Source organism: Pyxicephalus adspersus, chromosome 7 (assembly GCF_032062135.1).
Source record: "Pyxicephalus adspersus chromosome 7, UCB_Pads_2.0, whole genome shotgun sequence".
Classification (NCBI taxonomy): domain Eukaryota; kingdom Metazoa; phylum Chordata; class Amphibia; order Anura; family Pyxicephalidae; genus Pyxicephalus; species Pyxicephalus adspersus.
The window spans coordinates 44,697,673-44,712,236 of NC_092864.1; the positions used below are offsets into that span (position 1 = coordinate 44,697,673).

Consider the following 14,564-nt stretch of genomic DNA (forward strand, 5'->3'; position numbering starts at 1 on the left):
AGGAATCTTTAGCAGCCTCTGGAGGATTTCTTGGGTTCTATCGAACCATGGTTATAAATGACTGGATTAGACATTCATTAGAATTAATGGTTCTTCAGGGTTTAAAAGTACTGACAGATACTGATGCATTGTGTTCATAAGCAGGTATCCTTCCATTCCCCACTGTAGCAGCCAGCTGGCAGAACCAGCAGCAGCACCACAGGTAGGGCCAATTTCAGTCTTCTAAACATGATAGCCAATTTTTCCAGCAGAGCAACATGGAGAGGCAACATGAGATGGCTGAGAGTTAGAAGATCAGATAGGACAGATGGTATCATCCTATCAAAAGTATTCCATTGTGCCAGATAACTTAACTCTTGACCTGATGAATTACTGTGTCAAGTAACTGAATGTTAAACCAGAATTTTCGAAATATGCCATCCAGGTGCTATCATGTCTACCATCGAGTGTCACATCAAAAAGATTTTTTTAGTGCAGTAGGTGGAATTGTCACTCCAAAAAGAACTACACTGTCTGCCACCAGTTTGATACGATCGATGTTCATTAAAATGTAGCAATCCCGGATTAGTGATCTGTTTTAGGCATCTGTTCCTGATGCTAAGGAGTAACTGCACCACCAACTATCCTAATGCTGATTGCCCCCATGCTTTCCATGATTCCTAAAATTCTGCTCACCTCCACTACCAAGTTCCCAAAAAACTGTGTGCAAGTATACAAAGATTGGACATTGAAGTATACCTGAAGTATAAAAAAAAAAAACAAAATACCATAAAACAACACCAAAACTTCCATCTGTGAAGCATGGTGAAGTATGGCGTGGGTCTGCTTTGCTGAATCAGCATGTGCACAGCTACCTATCACTGAAGCACTAATGATTTTAAAACTAAATCATGCAATTGGACAGCAAATTTCGGGAAATCTGCGAACGATCTAAAGTGCAAAATACGTTGGCTCATTCAACATGACATGACATGGGGCAACTTAACAACAGGGTGTCTTAAGAAAAAGAAACCAGTCAGGTTGTTGTCTTGTCATTCCTATTAAAAGTCTTCTGAATCTGAAGATGTCCATTCATGACACGGTTTTGTTTACAGTCGTACAGATTACCTGCCAATGTCTGATCAGCAGCTACACTGGGATGGTGGTTGAGGTTATTGACAATATGGATAGTTTCAGAATTCACATACTTTTTTTACTTTGATCATTTGTTTATTTTATATAAGACATAAGTAAAATGTGTGTTTTCTTTGCTAGATGATTGTCTTTCTTCTTACTTTTTCGGAAAAACAATTAGGGGTCCTAATTGATGAGGTAATGACTTGGGAGTCCTCTTACATTCACTGGAAAGATTAGAGTTGGGAAGATATATTCACTAACAACACTATGTATGGTTTTGCATTTAGCCACTCCAGCCTTCAGTCTAGGGACGCTGGGTATTGATCAAGGCTGTAATGTAGATGTAGCTTTTGCAGGAACAGTGCTTGTGACAAATACATACATTTATACTGAGTTATAGCAAGTGACCACCCACCCCTACTGCATGTCTAAATCAGATAGATCCTGAAAAGAACGGATTGCTGACAGACCATTACATGATGAGATCCACAAATGCTGGTGTAGTGCGCTTATGCTGCTCATAGCTACAAAAATACTGAAATCATTTTTGCACTGGGAGAATAAAATGTATTTGATAGGCTACTTTGGGTTATGTTTTTCTGAAGTCACCCAATGTATTATTTGATCATTTTTAACCTACAGTTAACACTGTTGTTTTCATGACCTCTCAATGTTTTCAGAAGTTTTTTCATTTCAGAAAGCTGCTGAATGAAGTGAGCCTTTTTGACAACGAGAAAATATAAAACTTACTAGGAAGTTATCTATACCCTTCAGTAAGAATAATATGTACAATACTTTTTATCTCTAGCCACCGAATATATCATTAATCAGAATAACATTATATTATATCATGGGATCATTAAAAAAATGAAGCTTGGCCAAATCTTTGGTAAAAGTACAGATAAAGTTCAAACAGTGAACATACACTTGCACCCTCTTGTACTGTCTGTGTATTTCACAAATATATTAGCACTTCTATATTTCTTGCACATGACAAACTGATACAGATCAAATATAGAAAACTGAGCACATAAAAGTTGCTTAACGCCCTTGACCCCCCACCTAACAAAAATAAAAAGCCTAGTAAGTTCCCATGTACCTCTCTATGAGCACACCAGTTAGTACAAAATTAAAATACACAGATAAAAATAACATTACTCATACCTAGAGATAAAGAGATTAAGGATGTGAAAATGACCATCAGTTTATCATTGCCTATTATTGAATTTGGAAGCCTTCGCTAACAAAAAACAAAAACAAAATCTACTTTGCATCTATAATCTTTGTTGTCTTCTTAAGAATGCATACAATTAAATATTCACACACTTTATTGTATTGTTCCCAATGATATCCTACTATATCCATATATACTATATTCATGATATTTTACTAGACTAGAGAATTGCTGCAGCTTGGTAAGAAGTTCTGAAATAATCAAACACCATACAGGGTAATAATATTTTAACAGTTAACCTATTCTTTACTAACAAGGTAACACAACATCTTGTTTATACACTCATCAGCTGAGCCAGAAGCCTTGTACAGAGTGAATGTCCAGGAGGTCCTTGGACCCAGTGAATATCCACATGCTTCTACAGCAAAACAGGGACATTCTACATGTGCACCTGTATCTCACTTAAAAAGTGACGATGTACATAAGTTTCTGTTGTCTTTTTGGGGCAGTCCATGAAGTACAAACCAAATCTGCAACATTGCTTACAACCCCATTTAATCCTATCATGTCTCATGAGAAAGACAAAACTTTTTTAAGTCATTGGACTATTCGGTTCTGCTGTGACTTGCAAACTTCTCTGGAATACTTAGTCATGATTAAAAAAACCCTGTAACTGCTATGTACCTACCAAAATCAACATTTTAAGGTCATAAACATAACTTACCTCTTTGCTCTCTTCAAGGTCAGACTCGCTGCTAAATTCCTCTGTGTTCAAGTTTTCAAAGTCCGATTCCCCTACAGCTATTGGTACAGTCACTGTGAGACTTGGATTGTGTATGAATGACATATAATCACTTTCCATGTCCATATTGTATTTTTCCACGCTGCTACCAATACCACTTGTTGCCGTTGTGCCATTCCCATCCTTCAGGTATTCAAAGTCTTTGCCTATTTCTACTGCCGTGTGGTTGGATATACAACTATCTTTCTGGTTCTGCATGTCTTCTAAAGGCTTATTTTCCTCTGACTCTTTTTTCTTCTTCACAAATGCATTCTGGATGAACTCCCTTACTGCTTTTTTCACGTACGCAATCCCGATGTGCATCCTGGCCACGGCAATTTGCAGATTATTCATTTCATTATCTTCATCTGTTGCAGCAAGATTGTCTGAGCTAAATGAGCTCAGCAGCAAAGCTAAGAACAGGTTTAACACCTGAGAATGCAATCAAAAGACAAGATGTTATATGGGTCTACTAGAACATATTTGTAAACAAAACATGTATTTTTTTTTACCCTTTTTTAGATATCTGCACTTAAACTTCTGTGCCTGCATATCTGGTAAATTCAATATAAGGGGTTTACATAAAATATAACAGGAGGTTTTGAAGCAGGCTAAGATGAGTGGGAAGACCCAAAACTCCCAGGTTGACATAAACAGATCTCACTGTTGAAATATTTAAGGAACCAGAGGATGATGCAGCCCACCAGCCTCTGCCTATAGCTATGATATCACTTTTAGGTGGGATAAAATTTAAAGATTTGTAAATATTCCTTTTAGGCCAAGCTGGGCACATTTTTATACATGATCCAACTGTCATCAGTAATTCTAATCAATGTCTGGGCAAGTGGAATACAAGTTTACACAGTAAGAAAAGGAACTAATGTCATCTGGCCTTGATGTATATGCGATTGGTAGAAACCTACATAGGTGTGCCTGAGGACTTAACATATTTTCGGTACATTATTTTTTTTCTAGGACAATACATATCTGTACAATAAAATTGTGTTTCAGTTGTTTGTTTGTTGTTTAGGTCTAATTGGCCACACAGATTTGTGATCAGGAGCATAATAGTGACTTATAACTAAAATTTGGTATTACCGGTCCTTTTAACTGAAAAAGCATAGCATTCTTTTAAGGAAACCCCTCAATATGTATCAAAAGTTGTACCTGCATGAGCATACATACTATAAAATCATCACTCCCCCCCAAAAAAAATCATAATATATATTAGTGCTTATTCTTGTATCCACCTTAAATATGAAGGAGTGTACTTCAAATGGCAGGGAAAATTCATTGAGAGCAACTGCTCAGTTATTACGGGTGCACATTTTCCCCAATTGTATACAAATTTATCATTTTTAAAGATATTTATATAGCTATTACCCCTGTGTAAAACTGCTAAAAAATGTCTTGGTCTGTTTGACCCTGGCCCTGTCTAAACATCTAAAAAAAATCAATAAATACGTTTTAACATCTAAGTGCCACAAAAAAAAAATATATGGGTATGTGGAAATCAATTTTTTTACATACATGATACTTACCACTAAATTTCCAATGACCATCACCATCATAAACACTGTTAAACACATAGATTGACCGGCCACCTCCATACAGTCCCACATAGTCTCAATCCACTCTCCGCACAGAACTCGGAAGACAATCAGAAAGGAATGGAAGAAGTCATTCATATGCCAGCGTGGCAGGGTACATGTGTCAGGTGCAATTTTACAGACACATTCCTTGTAGCTTTTACCAAACAGCTGCATGCCGACCACAGCAAAAATAAACACAATGATGGCCAACACCAAAGTCAAGTTTCCCAGAGCTCCCACAGAGTTACCAATGATCTTGATCAGCATGTTGAGGGTAGGCCATGATTTTGCCAATTTGAAGACTCTGAGCTGAAAAAGAAAATTTTCAAGATAAGCAATTATTAGTATTAGTATGTAGCTTCCAGATGTCCCTCTTTAAACCCCCAACCCTGTTTTTCTTTGATTCATTTGATAAGACTTGCAGGTGTCAACTCTACTCCAACCCTAATCTTGTAAGTGGAGAATGAAATGTGAACATCTTTATAGATTAACTCATCTCTATCACTCTGCTTTCTCTTACTATCAATATGCAGCATAACTACTTTTCTGCTCCCCCATTTCTTCCTAATGAGCTCTGCTGTATAGGACTGCAAAAGGCTCATACCAAATCAGATTCAGCCAGCAAAACAAAAACAGAAAATAATTGATGTAATCATAACTAAACATCCATCCATACTGAAATAAAGAGCCACCATAATAAAGCCTGTAAAATCAGATGGAAGACACAAAAATCCAACATGTTTAGGGCTATGTCCGCCCCCCTTAGGCAGGGCTTAGGGATAAGTAATAATGTGGTAATATACTATTATTAAAGGTGTTAGGTAAGTAACTTATTTGTTGTTTTAACTGTTCTTCAGATGTCACATTTTTAATGTTCATCAGTAGTTGGTTCTTTTAGACTGTATTAGTGAAATTTCAACATTTAAAGTAGCCTGAGCTTGTTTGTGTAATTAACAAATATCAAAGCTCCTATATGCATGCATAATTCCAAAAATGACTAAATATGTACTACTGATACAAGATTAAACTATGCAGTTTATCAAAAATATTTTATTACTAAAATTTTTTGCAATGTTCACATTTACCCACAATACTTTATTAAGATGTTTAGGTGGTAATTTTTATACTCACTAATCTAAAGGACCTCAGTACTGACAATCCTTCCACATTGGACAGACCAAGTTCCATTAAGCTCAAAGAGACAATAATACTGTCAAATATATTCCATCCTACTTGGAAGTAGTAGTAGGGGTCCAGTGCAATGAGTTTGAAGACCATCTCTGCAGTAAAAATGCCAGTAAATACCTATGGGAAGACAATGATACAGAACAACTTATCAAATTGAGTTTGCAGTTTAGAATGATTCATTAAATCTGTTCTCAAAATGCTTTAGAAAAAGAAGTTGTGCAACTACCAAGTTTATAGTCAGAGAGACTGTGTATTTTTTTAGTACCTGTAGACTTCCACATGTAAAGCTGAATGCTAGGTACAGCAATATATATATATATATATATATATATATATATTTATTTATTTATATATATTTACATACTGCTTTACCTCTCGAATGTTTATGTGATTTTGTACTTCTGTACGAAGAGTGCTATGTCCCAGACAACAGAGGAAGGTTGGTGACCTCGCTTGGTCACCTTTCCATCCCTATCCTGTAACTAGATAATAACAGGTCAGCAGCTCAAATTTTGGATTTTGTCTTTGTATTTTTAAGCATCCCATAATAAAACTGAGACCTAAAGTTTTTAGGTCTTAAAGTTAAACTAAACATCCACTTCAAAAATATGGGATCAGGCATGGTTTTGTTGCAGAAAGGGGCAGGTAATATCCCTTCTGCAATAAACATTCCTAACTGCCTGATCATCGTTCTCTTCTGTCAAAATTTGTTGAGCAGCGCATGCACATTTCAGCTTAGAATACCAGGATATGTGGCACATTCTAGCTTTTTCTGTGGCTTTTGGGACTGAATGAACTCCCGTGCGCCCTAAGTCACACTTTCCAGCAATCAAGATGGCCATAGATCAAAAAAGGAAGAAAAGAAGCAAAAAGCAGCAGCGCTCACAAAAGAATAGATTGACGTTGGAAATGATCTTTTGTGATAGTTCTGTGACAGATAAATAAACAAGAGCTGTACAAACTGGATTGTTCTGTTCTAAGGGGAGGGAAGGAGGGAGGATGGGAAAGCAGCACCCTGCCATGCACTCCTTCATAGGGGTGAAGATCTTCCTGTGAACTGTTGTACATATATCAGATTTTTGCACAACCATTAGTCTCAGGTGATTATCTGATATGTGTACCCTTAGGAAAAATAGATAAAGGCAATTTGTTTGTAGTTGTTTCAGAAACTCCCACTGAAAACCAATATCCTTTGAATTAGACTAAAATAGATAAAATGCACTGAGCTATTGCACTGTTTATGTCAGCAAATTCATCTAAATTATATTCAGTTGGCATGCTATGCATCCTCCGTCTCAAGCTTAGTGGACTCAAAAAGAAGAAGGTACTGGAACCAAAGAACACACTGTGTCTGATTTATTAAAGATCTCATAGACTGGCGAAGATTGACTATCATATGGCAACCTGTGTGATTCAACAAACCTGGAATAGATTTCTTAAAAATATTTTGCTATTAAAAGCAAATGGTGACATTTAACATATGAGGATTCATTTAACAGCATTGATGTCAAAAATTAAATCTATCTACCTATTTTACTGTGTTATGATGTGTAAATGATTACACAATGCACTACAAGGTTCACAAAAGCATGTGTTTTAAAGGGAATAAAGAAACATGAATAGCTGTTGGTAGCGGCTCAGTTCCCATTAAGCACCAGTGATTTGGGTCTTTCCAGAGGTACCGTGCTGAGTGACAATCTGGTACATTTTTTATCCTCCCACCCCCACCAAAAATACGTGAAAAGGAGAAAAAACCATGGTGATGACGACCTCAGCCAACGTGTGGCTGCTAATTAGGTGGCACACAACATGCATTACAGTCTAATAATTTCCCATGCCTTGGTAGAAAGGGATAACAACACAAGTGCAAAATCTGTGCTGGCAGAGGAATTGAAAACTTTGTAGTGGATTATGGCTAATCCGGAGAAGTTATGACATTTATCTGGGTCAGATTCAAAACGACTTAAAGACCTTCTTTCAGTGTTTATAGTATTAGCCATGAGACCCAAGAGGCTTAAAGAACAACTCTGGTCTAATTGAAAAGTAGGATTTTGTTTTTAAATGAAGAGTTACTGAAATCAATAAACAAGACCAATATAAAGAGTAAAAGCACACTTTTAGGAACAAAATTTGAATGCAATAAACACAATACAAGCCAATTATATTAAAATCTGTTTTTAATTTTGGGTTGGGGTTGCTGTGGATCTTTAAAACATTAAAATATTGCTTCCTTGAATACATAGCAACATAGTAAATATTCTGTATACCTAAGCAATTGGCAGTAATATTTCACCGAGACTGTTTACCAAATTTTAGACCCTCTGTAGCACCCTCACTTGCTTCTGTCCTCCAGCATGTTTAGATTAGTAGTTTGTGCAAACGGTTTTACGTGAGATAATATATGGACAGAAAGGTTTTAACTGAAGTCAATGGGAAAGGATCAGAAATGCTTTGATACATTGGTTATTTGACATCCAGAAACTGTTCTTTTTTTATTTTACTGATATAGAAAGAAAGCAGCACAAAAAGAACACCTATTACTGGGCATTAGGAACACTAAAAATTGATAACCAAGCTGTGTAGATGCTTGACATAAACACTATTAAAATTACATGGATGATTCATCTTTCTTTCTTATGTTCGTCTTAACATAACCTATGTATGATTTAACAATTCATAAACTGCACATAGGGAACTTTGAACAATTAATCAAAGTTGAAACTATTTTTATTAAAGCTGTGCACATTGTAAAATTGTTAGTTTCTTTCAATCAGTTTATTTTTTACATTTTGATTGTTAAATATTAACATTTGTGTAGTATTCAAAATAAGTGTAGCTGATTGAACAGATGGCAGCATGTGTGGCCAGCTTTAAGAGGACATATGCAATATGCAGCCATCCCTAAAGGCTTTTGTTGATTCTGAACATCTGAGATTGCTCTTATTAGAATCCATGTTTCATTTCCTAATGCACTTTAGGAGATGAAAACTATAACCTGGCTGCAATCATTTGCAATGGCTTTAAATTGCTTTCACCAGTTTAAAGAGTTAGTCTGTGCACAAGTCATTCAGCAGATGGTAAAATACCCCACCAGTAAAATCTCAGAACCACCAATGATACGCATAGGAACTCAGCAATTAATTCCACCCATCAGCATCCAACCATAAATAAAGAGTTCAGCCCATTAGCATCCATCCATAATTGAACAGTTAGGTCCATTGGCATCTAATCATAAGCAAAGCCTTGTTCAAAAATATTGATGCAAAAATAGTGTGGTGCATTGTGACACTGCAGAGCACATGGAAAGCATATTTATTGTCCCCATGTCATTTAACAATGCCAGTCCCTCAGAACACAGCAATATTTCCACCAGGCAGCTGTGATATCTGCTGCATAAGCAGTCTTTGTTTTGCACATTACATAGTAAAGGTGACCCCTGTCATGAAACCACAGCTGTATAACAAAAGCAGATCCTTTATCAGTTTTGCACTAAACCAGTCTGATTGTAAAGCTGCGTACACACTTGCAATTTTTCTCGTTGGAAAGGATCTTTCACGATCCTTTCCAACGAGAAAAGACTGCACGATGCATGAACGATGCTGTACATACAGCACCGTTCATACTCTATGGAGAGGGGAGGGGGAGAGCGACGGAGCGGCACCCTGCTGCGCGCGCTCCCCTTCCCTTTCATTAGGATCCGCCGTCGTCCATCGTCCATGGATCCGCCAGGACGGTCGTCGGACGATGGACGACGACCGACTGTACACACGGCAGATTTTCGCCCGACAATTGGCCGATACCGATTATCGGGCGAGAAAAATTTGCCGTGTGTACGCAGCTTAAGTCTTGGGACATGGCACACCAAGTGCAATACATTTCCCTTTCAAATGTTGCAAGTGGAGGTGGCATGAAACACAAGACCATGCTAAGGATACTCCAACAGATGGTAACTCTCAAATCTTAATCGGTAACTCACAATTGTTTGTAAACACGCTGTATGTGTTAATTTATATTCATCAACAAATCCAATTGGTCCAAGTCCAATTCAGGACCAGACAAAAAGGTTGCTTACAGTCAGCCTGCTGTTCCTTTAAAATTCCCTGGCAATCAGATTTGGATTTTTTTGGATTGGTAATTGTATTGGCTAGTTTGTGCAAGACCTAAAGATGGGTCATTTTCATTAGTGCTGCCACATTCATTGCTGTCTAAACCAATATATTCAAATCAATAAATCATAAAAAATATTAGTTTGTTAGTATGGATTACCTTCTGTAGATTATTCTCTACTTTTTACAGGCTGGGAATCATATATATATAAATATGCACCCTTATTGACCAAGGCTGGCCTGCCCTGCCTAGAATTGTCACATTAATGCTCAATGCTGTGATCTTCACTTGACTCTCCATTTCAATGCAAATGAGACCTTTGTTAGAAGAGCTGCAAGTGAAAGCATTCAATAAACACAAGCTTGCACCACTTCTATTGTGCCAGCTCAGCAGGATGCATTCTGCATAGTCAGAACATTTGCTGACTTCACAGAACACTGAGCCTACTATGACTGCAGAACTTGCAGCTTGTAACACACCAATGAATATTGGTTTTCTTCTTCATCAGAGGATTATATCGCACAATGCAATTGCCCTTTTGACAAAAAAAGCTAGCATTTTATTCATATTTTTACCTATTCAAGACATAGCACATCTATAGTTAGATACACCACATACTAAAAATGCTTAACATGATCTCAATAGGGCAAGAGAAGGTATAGCATAGAAGATAAGAACTTTGGCTGACAAAAACAAAACTAAATAGTGCAATTCAATATTCTGAAACTACAGCTGCTAAAAGGGGAACTAATCTAAATTTTTCTACATTACCTTACTCTTTGTGGGAGGAGGGGTTAGAAACCCTTTTTTATTACAAAAAAAATGGTAAAGTCCATCCCCTTTCTGTCCTGATCGCTGGAAGAGCAGAGCAGAGACATTTTTTTATTAAATGGGAAAAAAATGCCAATCTCAGGCATGCACAGTGAGATTGGCACTCTTTTTCTCCCATCTACATCACCAGATCTAGCGTTTGCGCAGTGCAAGATCAGGTGACATAGGAAGAAGATAGGAAGAATGGCAAAGAATATGGTGGACGAAGGATACGGGGACAATATGAGACCCGATCCAAGAAGCCTCTGGAGTGATTGTCCGATCTGCAAAGGTGAGTGAGTTTTTTTGTTCACTTCTGCTTTAAGAAATACTTTGTCTTGGTCCCATCAGCTGGTGTTTTAGTGCAAGGGAGTAATGTTTTTGCTGTCTAACTGAAGCATATGTTTACTGTTGAAATATGCCAATATCTTCAACCTATGTTTTCCCCTTAACTGCATGGTAGCAAGAAAAAGACATATGAACAGTTTTGGAAGGAGAAATCAGCAATGGTAGTACAAGCTACTTTAAGAAGATGCTGCCACCTTGCAATTGCAGGGCAAAGCAATTTATTTCTCTGTAATGGCAATTCCCAAGACCAAATGACTGGCCTCCTATGTTACTAACATAGCTGATTTCAGTGAGAGCTGTAGGGGAGCACAGAACTGAAAGAATGAAAGTAAGGTCAGTATATTAGTTAGGAGGGTGACCTATGTCATCAAATGTCACTTTGCGAAGCACAGGGAGGAGCCAGTGGGTCTGATTTAATAAAGCTCTCTAAAGCTGCATACACACATGCAATTTTTGTCATTGGAAATGATCTTTCACTATCCTTTCCAAAGTCTAAGCACTGCAGGATGCATGAATGAAAGCTGTACATACAGTACCGTTCTGCTCTATGAAGAGGGTAGGGGGAAAACGACGGAGCGGCGCCCGCTGCGGGCTCTCTCCCTTCACTTCCATTAGGATTCTTTGTCGTTCATCGTCCGCAGATCCGCCAGGATGATAGATGACGTGCGCTGTACGCACGCCAGATTCTCGTCAGATATCCGCCCTGAGCCGATTATCGAGCGAGAACCATTGGACGTATGTACGTAGCTCAAGACTGAAGAAGATAGTCTATGATGGGTGAATGTGGGTGATCCAGCAAATATGGATTGGATTTCTTAAAATCATTTCCTATTAGTTGGAAATGTTTTCAATCCTGGACTAGCTCCATTCCAGGTGTGCTGGATCACCCTGATATCATGGGTGATAGTCTATCTTCTACAGTCTTTGAGGACTGTAATAAATCAGTCCAAGTGTTCCCTAAAGTGTTACAAGGGAGGAATTTAGCCTATGCACACTGCAGTCCTCTGAGATCATGCAAAACTCAGAACTTACTGCAGCTGGTTTCCATTTAGCTTTGCAGTTCAGCTACAGTAAAAGCAAAGGATGACCCACCACAAGTACTGTAACTATCACTCGACATAGCAGCGTGTATATAAAGTGTTTGAGGACAGAATTTATTGTTTCTCCTTCACACAATCAGTTTTACTCAAGAAAAAGTTTATAAAAATGCACAAAACCACAACATGTATTAAGAATGACAACTTACCAGATTTCCAACATATAGCACATTAGCAAAATGTTCGGTTATGGGATAATGCTCCATGGCCATAAACAAGGTGTTTAAAACAATGCAGATGGTAATTGCAAGGTCAACGAAGGGGTCCATTACTACCAAATTGACAATATGTTTTATTTTCAGCCAAGTATCAGAGCAATCCCATATTAGGTAGGTGTTGGCAAATTTGTTCCAGCAAGGTGGGCATTTTTGCCTGGATTCTTCTAATTCTGTGGAAACATTTTGTTTTTACATTAGAATTATAGTGTTACATCTAATCAACTCTTTAAAAGTAGCAATACAAATATTTCTGCTTCCCATCTCCAATAACTTGTTTTTTTAAAGTGCACATGCAGCTTTGGAATAGAAGGAGAAGAGGGAAGCGTGTTAATTACATTTTCTTTCAGAGATGTTTTACATTATTTATAAAAGTACTATGTTATGCTTTAAATTCCCATTTAGTTCCCTGAGAACCTAGGAAACTCTATGCACTGTCCCTAGATTGATATCTCATACCAGAAGTACCCTTAACTGCCATACATAACAACCAGTGACTGGAGAACAAACAAAGATGCAGCAAAGTGTTGAGATTATCTCGTGGTCTGAATGCTTATTGTTAACTATATTGTTGTGGCTAAAACAACTTTAAAAACGTCGTTTCTAAGGTCAGTAAACTTTATATAAAATACATTTTAACACTGGTATCTCAAATATTACACTTTTTTTGTCCTTATAGGCAGGGCAAAGTGGCCAGGAATACATGCCCCATATTTTGTTTGTATGCTTTTTCCTTTTTTTAAGAACCCAGTGCTTGTTTTTTAGTTGACTGCAACATTGTGACAATGGCACATATTCATAGCTATAGCAGTCCCCAAACATCCTGATAGCGCATGCAAAATCTCTGCATCAAATGATTGCATACATCATTTTAAAACTGGACAGTGATTGACACTTTCTGTGATCAATTCAATGGTAAAACCTGCCGAAATAATTACATTTTAATGGGGAGACAGGAAAGATTTAAGAGTCACTAGATACTATTAACATCAAAATACATAAATGATGTATTGACACCTTCTATAGGACAGCGTTATGTGGGTCCAGCTCTGACATGCCTACCGGACTCAGAATCTAGCTCCTCTGTGTCTGGAAGGTGTAAATCCATGTACATGACAGACTGCCTCAATCAGCAGTTATTCCCGACATGCAGAATTAGGATGAAGAGTTGCATTTTTTTTTAAAAAGACGATAGCAGGCAGTTTTTTTTCCAGGATAGACTTAACGTCTTTTCTTCCAAACAACTGTTTTAGCCGTCTGATATCAAATGTTTAACTCCAGTGAACATATGCAGGAGTTTTTAAATTCAATGGCTGCCTAATGGTAGAATAAGAACACACAATAAGGTGTCAGAGGGTGTGGACAAAACAATGAGATCTTGTGTTACTCGAAGAGAACACACTGGAGAGCAAGTGTGCAAGATCTCAAAAGTTTCACAGTAGATTTGGTTTAGATTTAATGAAAATTACAGGTTACCAAGACCTAATCTTAATGTTTTGCAGAGCCGGATTAACCACAAGGCAACCAAGGTTGGAGCAAGGGGCATATATATCAGTTTTATGCTCTTCTAGTAAACCAGGCTGAATGTGCAGTTGGTCAAAGTCTTCCACCTGTCCATCTCTTCACAAAGGAGGATTCACTTGTAGGCAGTTGGTGTCAGATGGGATAGGCAATCCCACTAAAGAGAACGCAAAGGGTGACTATATCAACTAGGAAAGGTGGACAGGGGTACAAAAGTTACCGTTTTGCCTTATTCTGTCTGCATAGCTTTGGGTAGTATCTATCAGCTAATTGCTCTCTCTATGACCCCCGTGGCAATATCCTTGTACCTCCAGTTGTGGCTCCAATATTTTCCTTTAGGAAGGGGTTCATAGTTGTTACTTTCTAATTTTTAAATTATTTTATTTTTATAGACAATACAGCAATGAAATAGACTATTCTTACTTTATTTTAAATGCCAACAGGAAATCTAGACACATCCATAAGAGATCCCATAGCTGAAATCCCTGACATATAGAGAGAGGTGCTGGATGGTCCAGCTGTTCTGTGGTCATAAAAAAATAATATGTTGGTTTAGAAAGGGCTTAGATTTTAAAGCCACTTTTACATTTTCTTGGGAATTATTATGAAAGTCAG

General features: G+C 37.6%; 1 protein-coding gene across 4 annotated transcripts in view; it reads right to left on the reverse strand.

Annotated features, from left to right (window-relative positions):
- Window positions 1–14,564, reverse strand: part of LOC140335554 (sodium channel protein type 2 subunit alpha-like) — a 91,157-nt gene that overhangs the window by 26,590 nt on the left and 50,003 nt on the right. For all 4 annotated transcript variants that reach the window (XM_072418269.1, XM_072418268.1, XM_072418270.1 and 1 more), the window contains exons 14-17: window positions 12,363–12,601; window positions 5,795–5,968; window positions 4,613–4,972; window positions 3,015–3,503 (exon numbers count right to left, since the gene is read on the reverse strand). In XM_072418269.1, coding sequence (XP_072274370.1) covers window positions 3,015–3,503; window positions 4,613–4,972; window positions 5,795–5,968; window positions 12,363–12,601 — 1,262 coding nt within the window. The remainder of the gene's footprint in view (window positions 1–3,014; window positions 3,504–4,612; window positions 4,973–5,794; window positions 5,969–12,362; window positions 12,602–14,564) is intronic.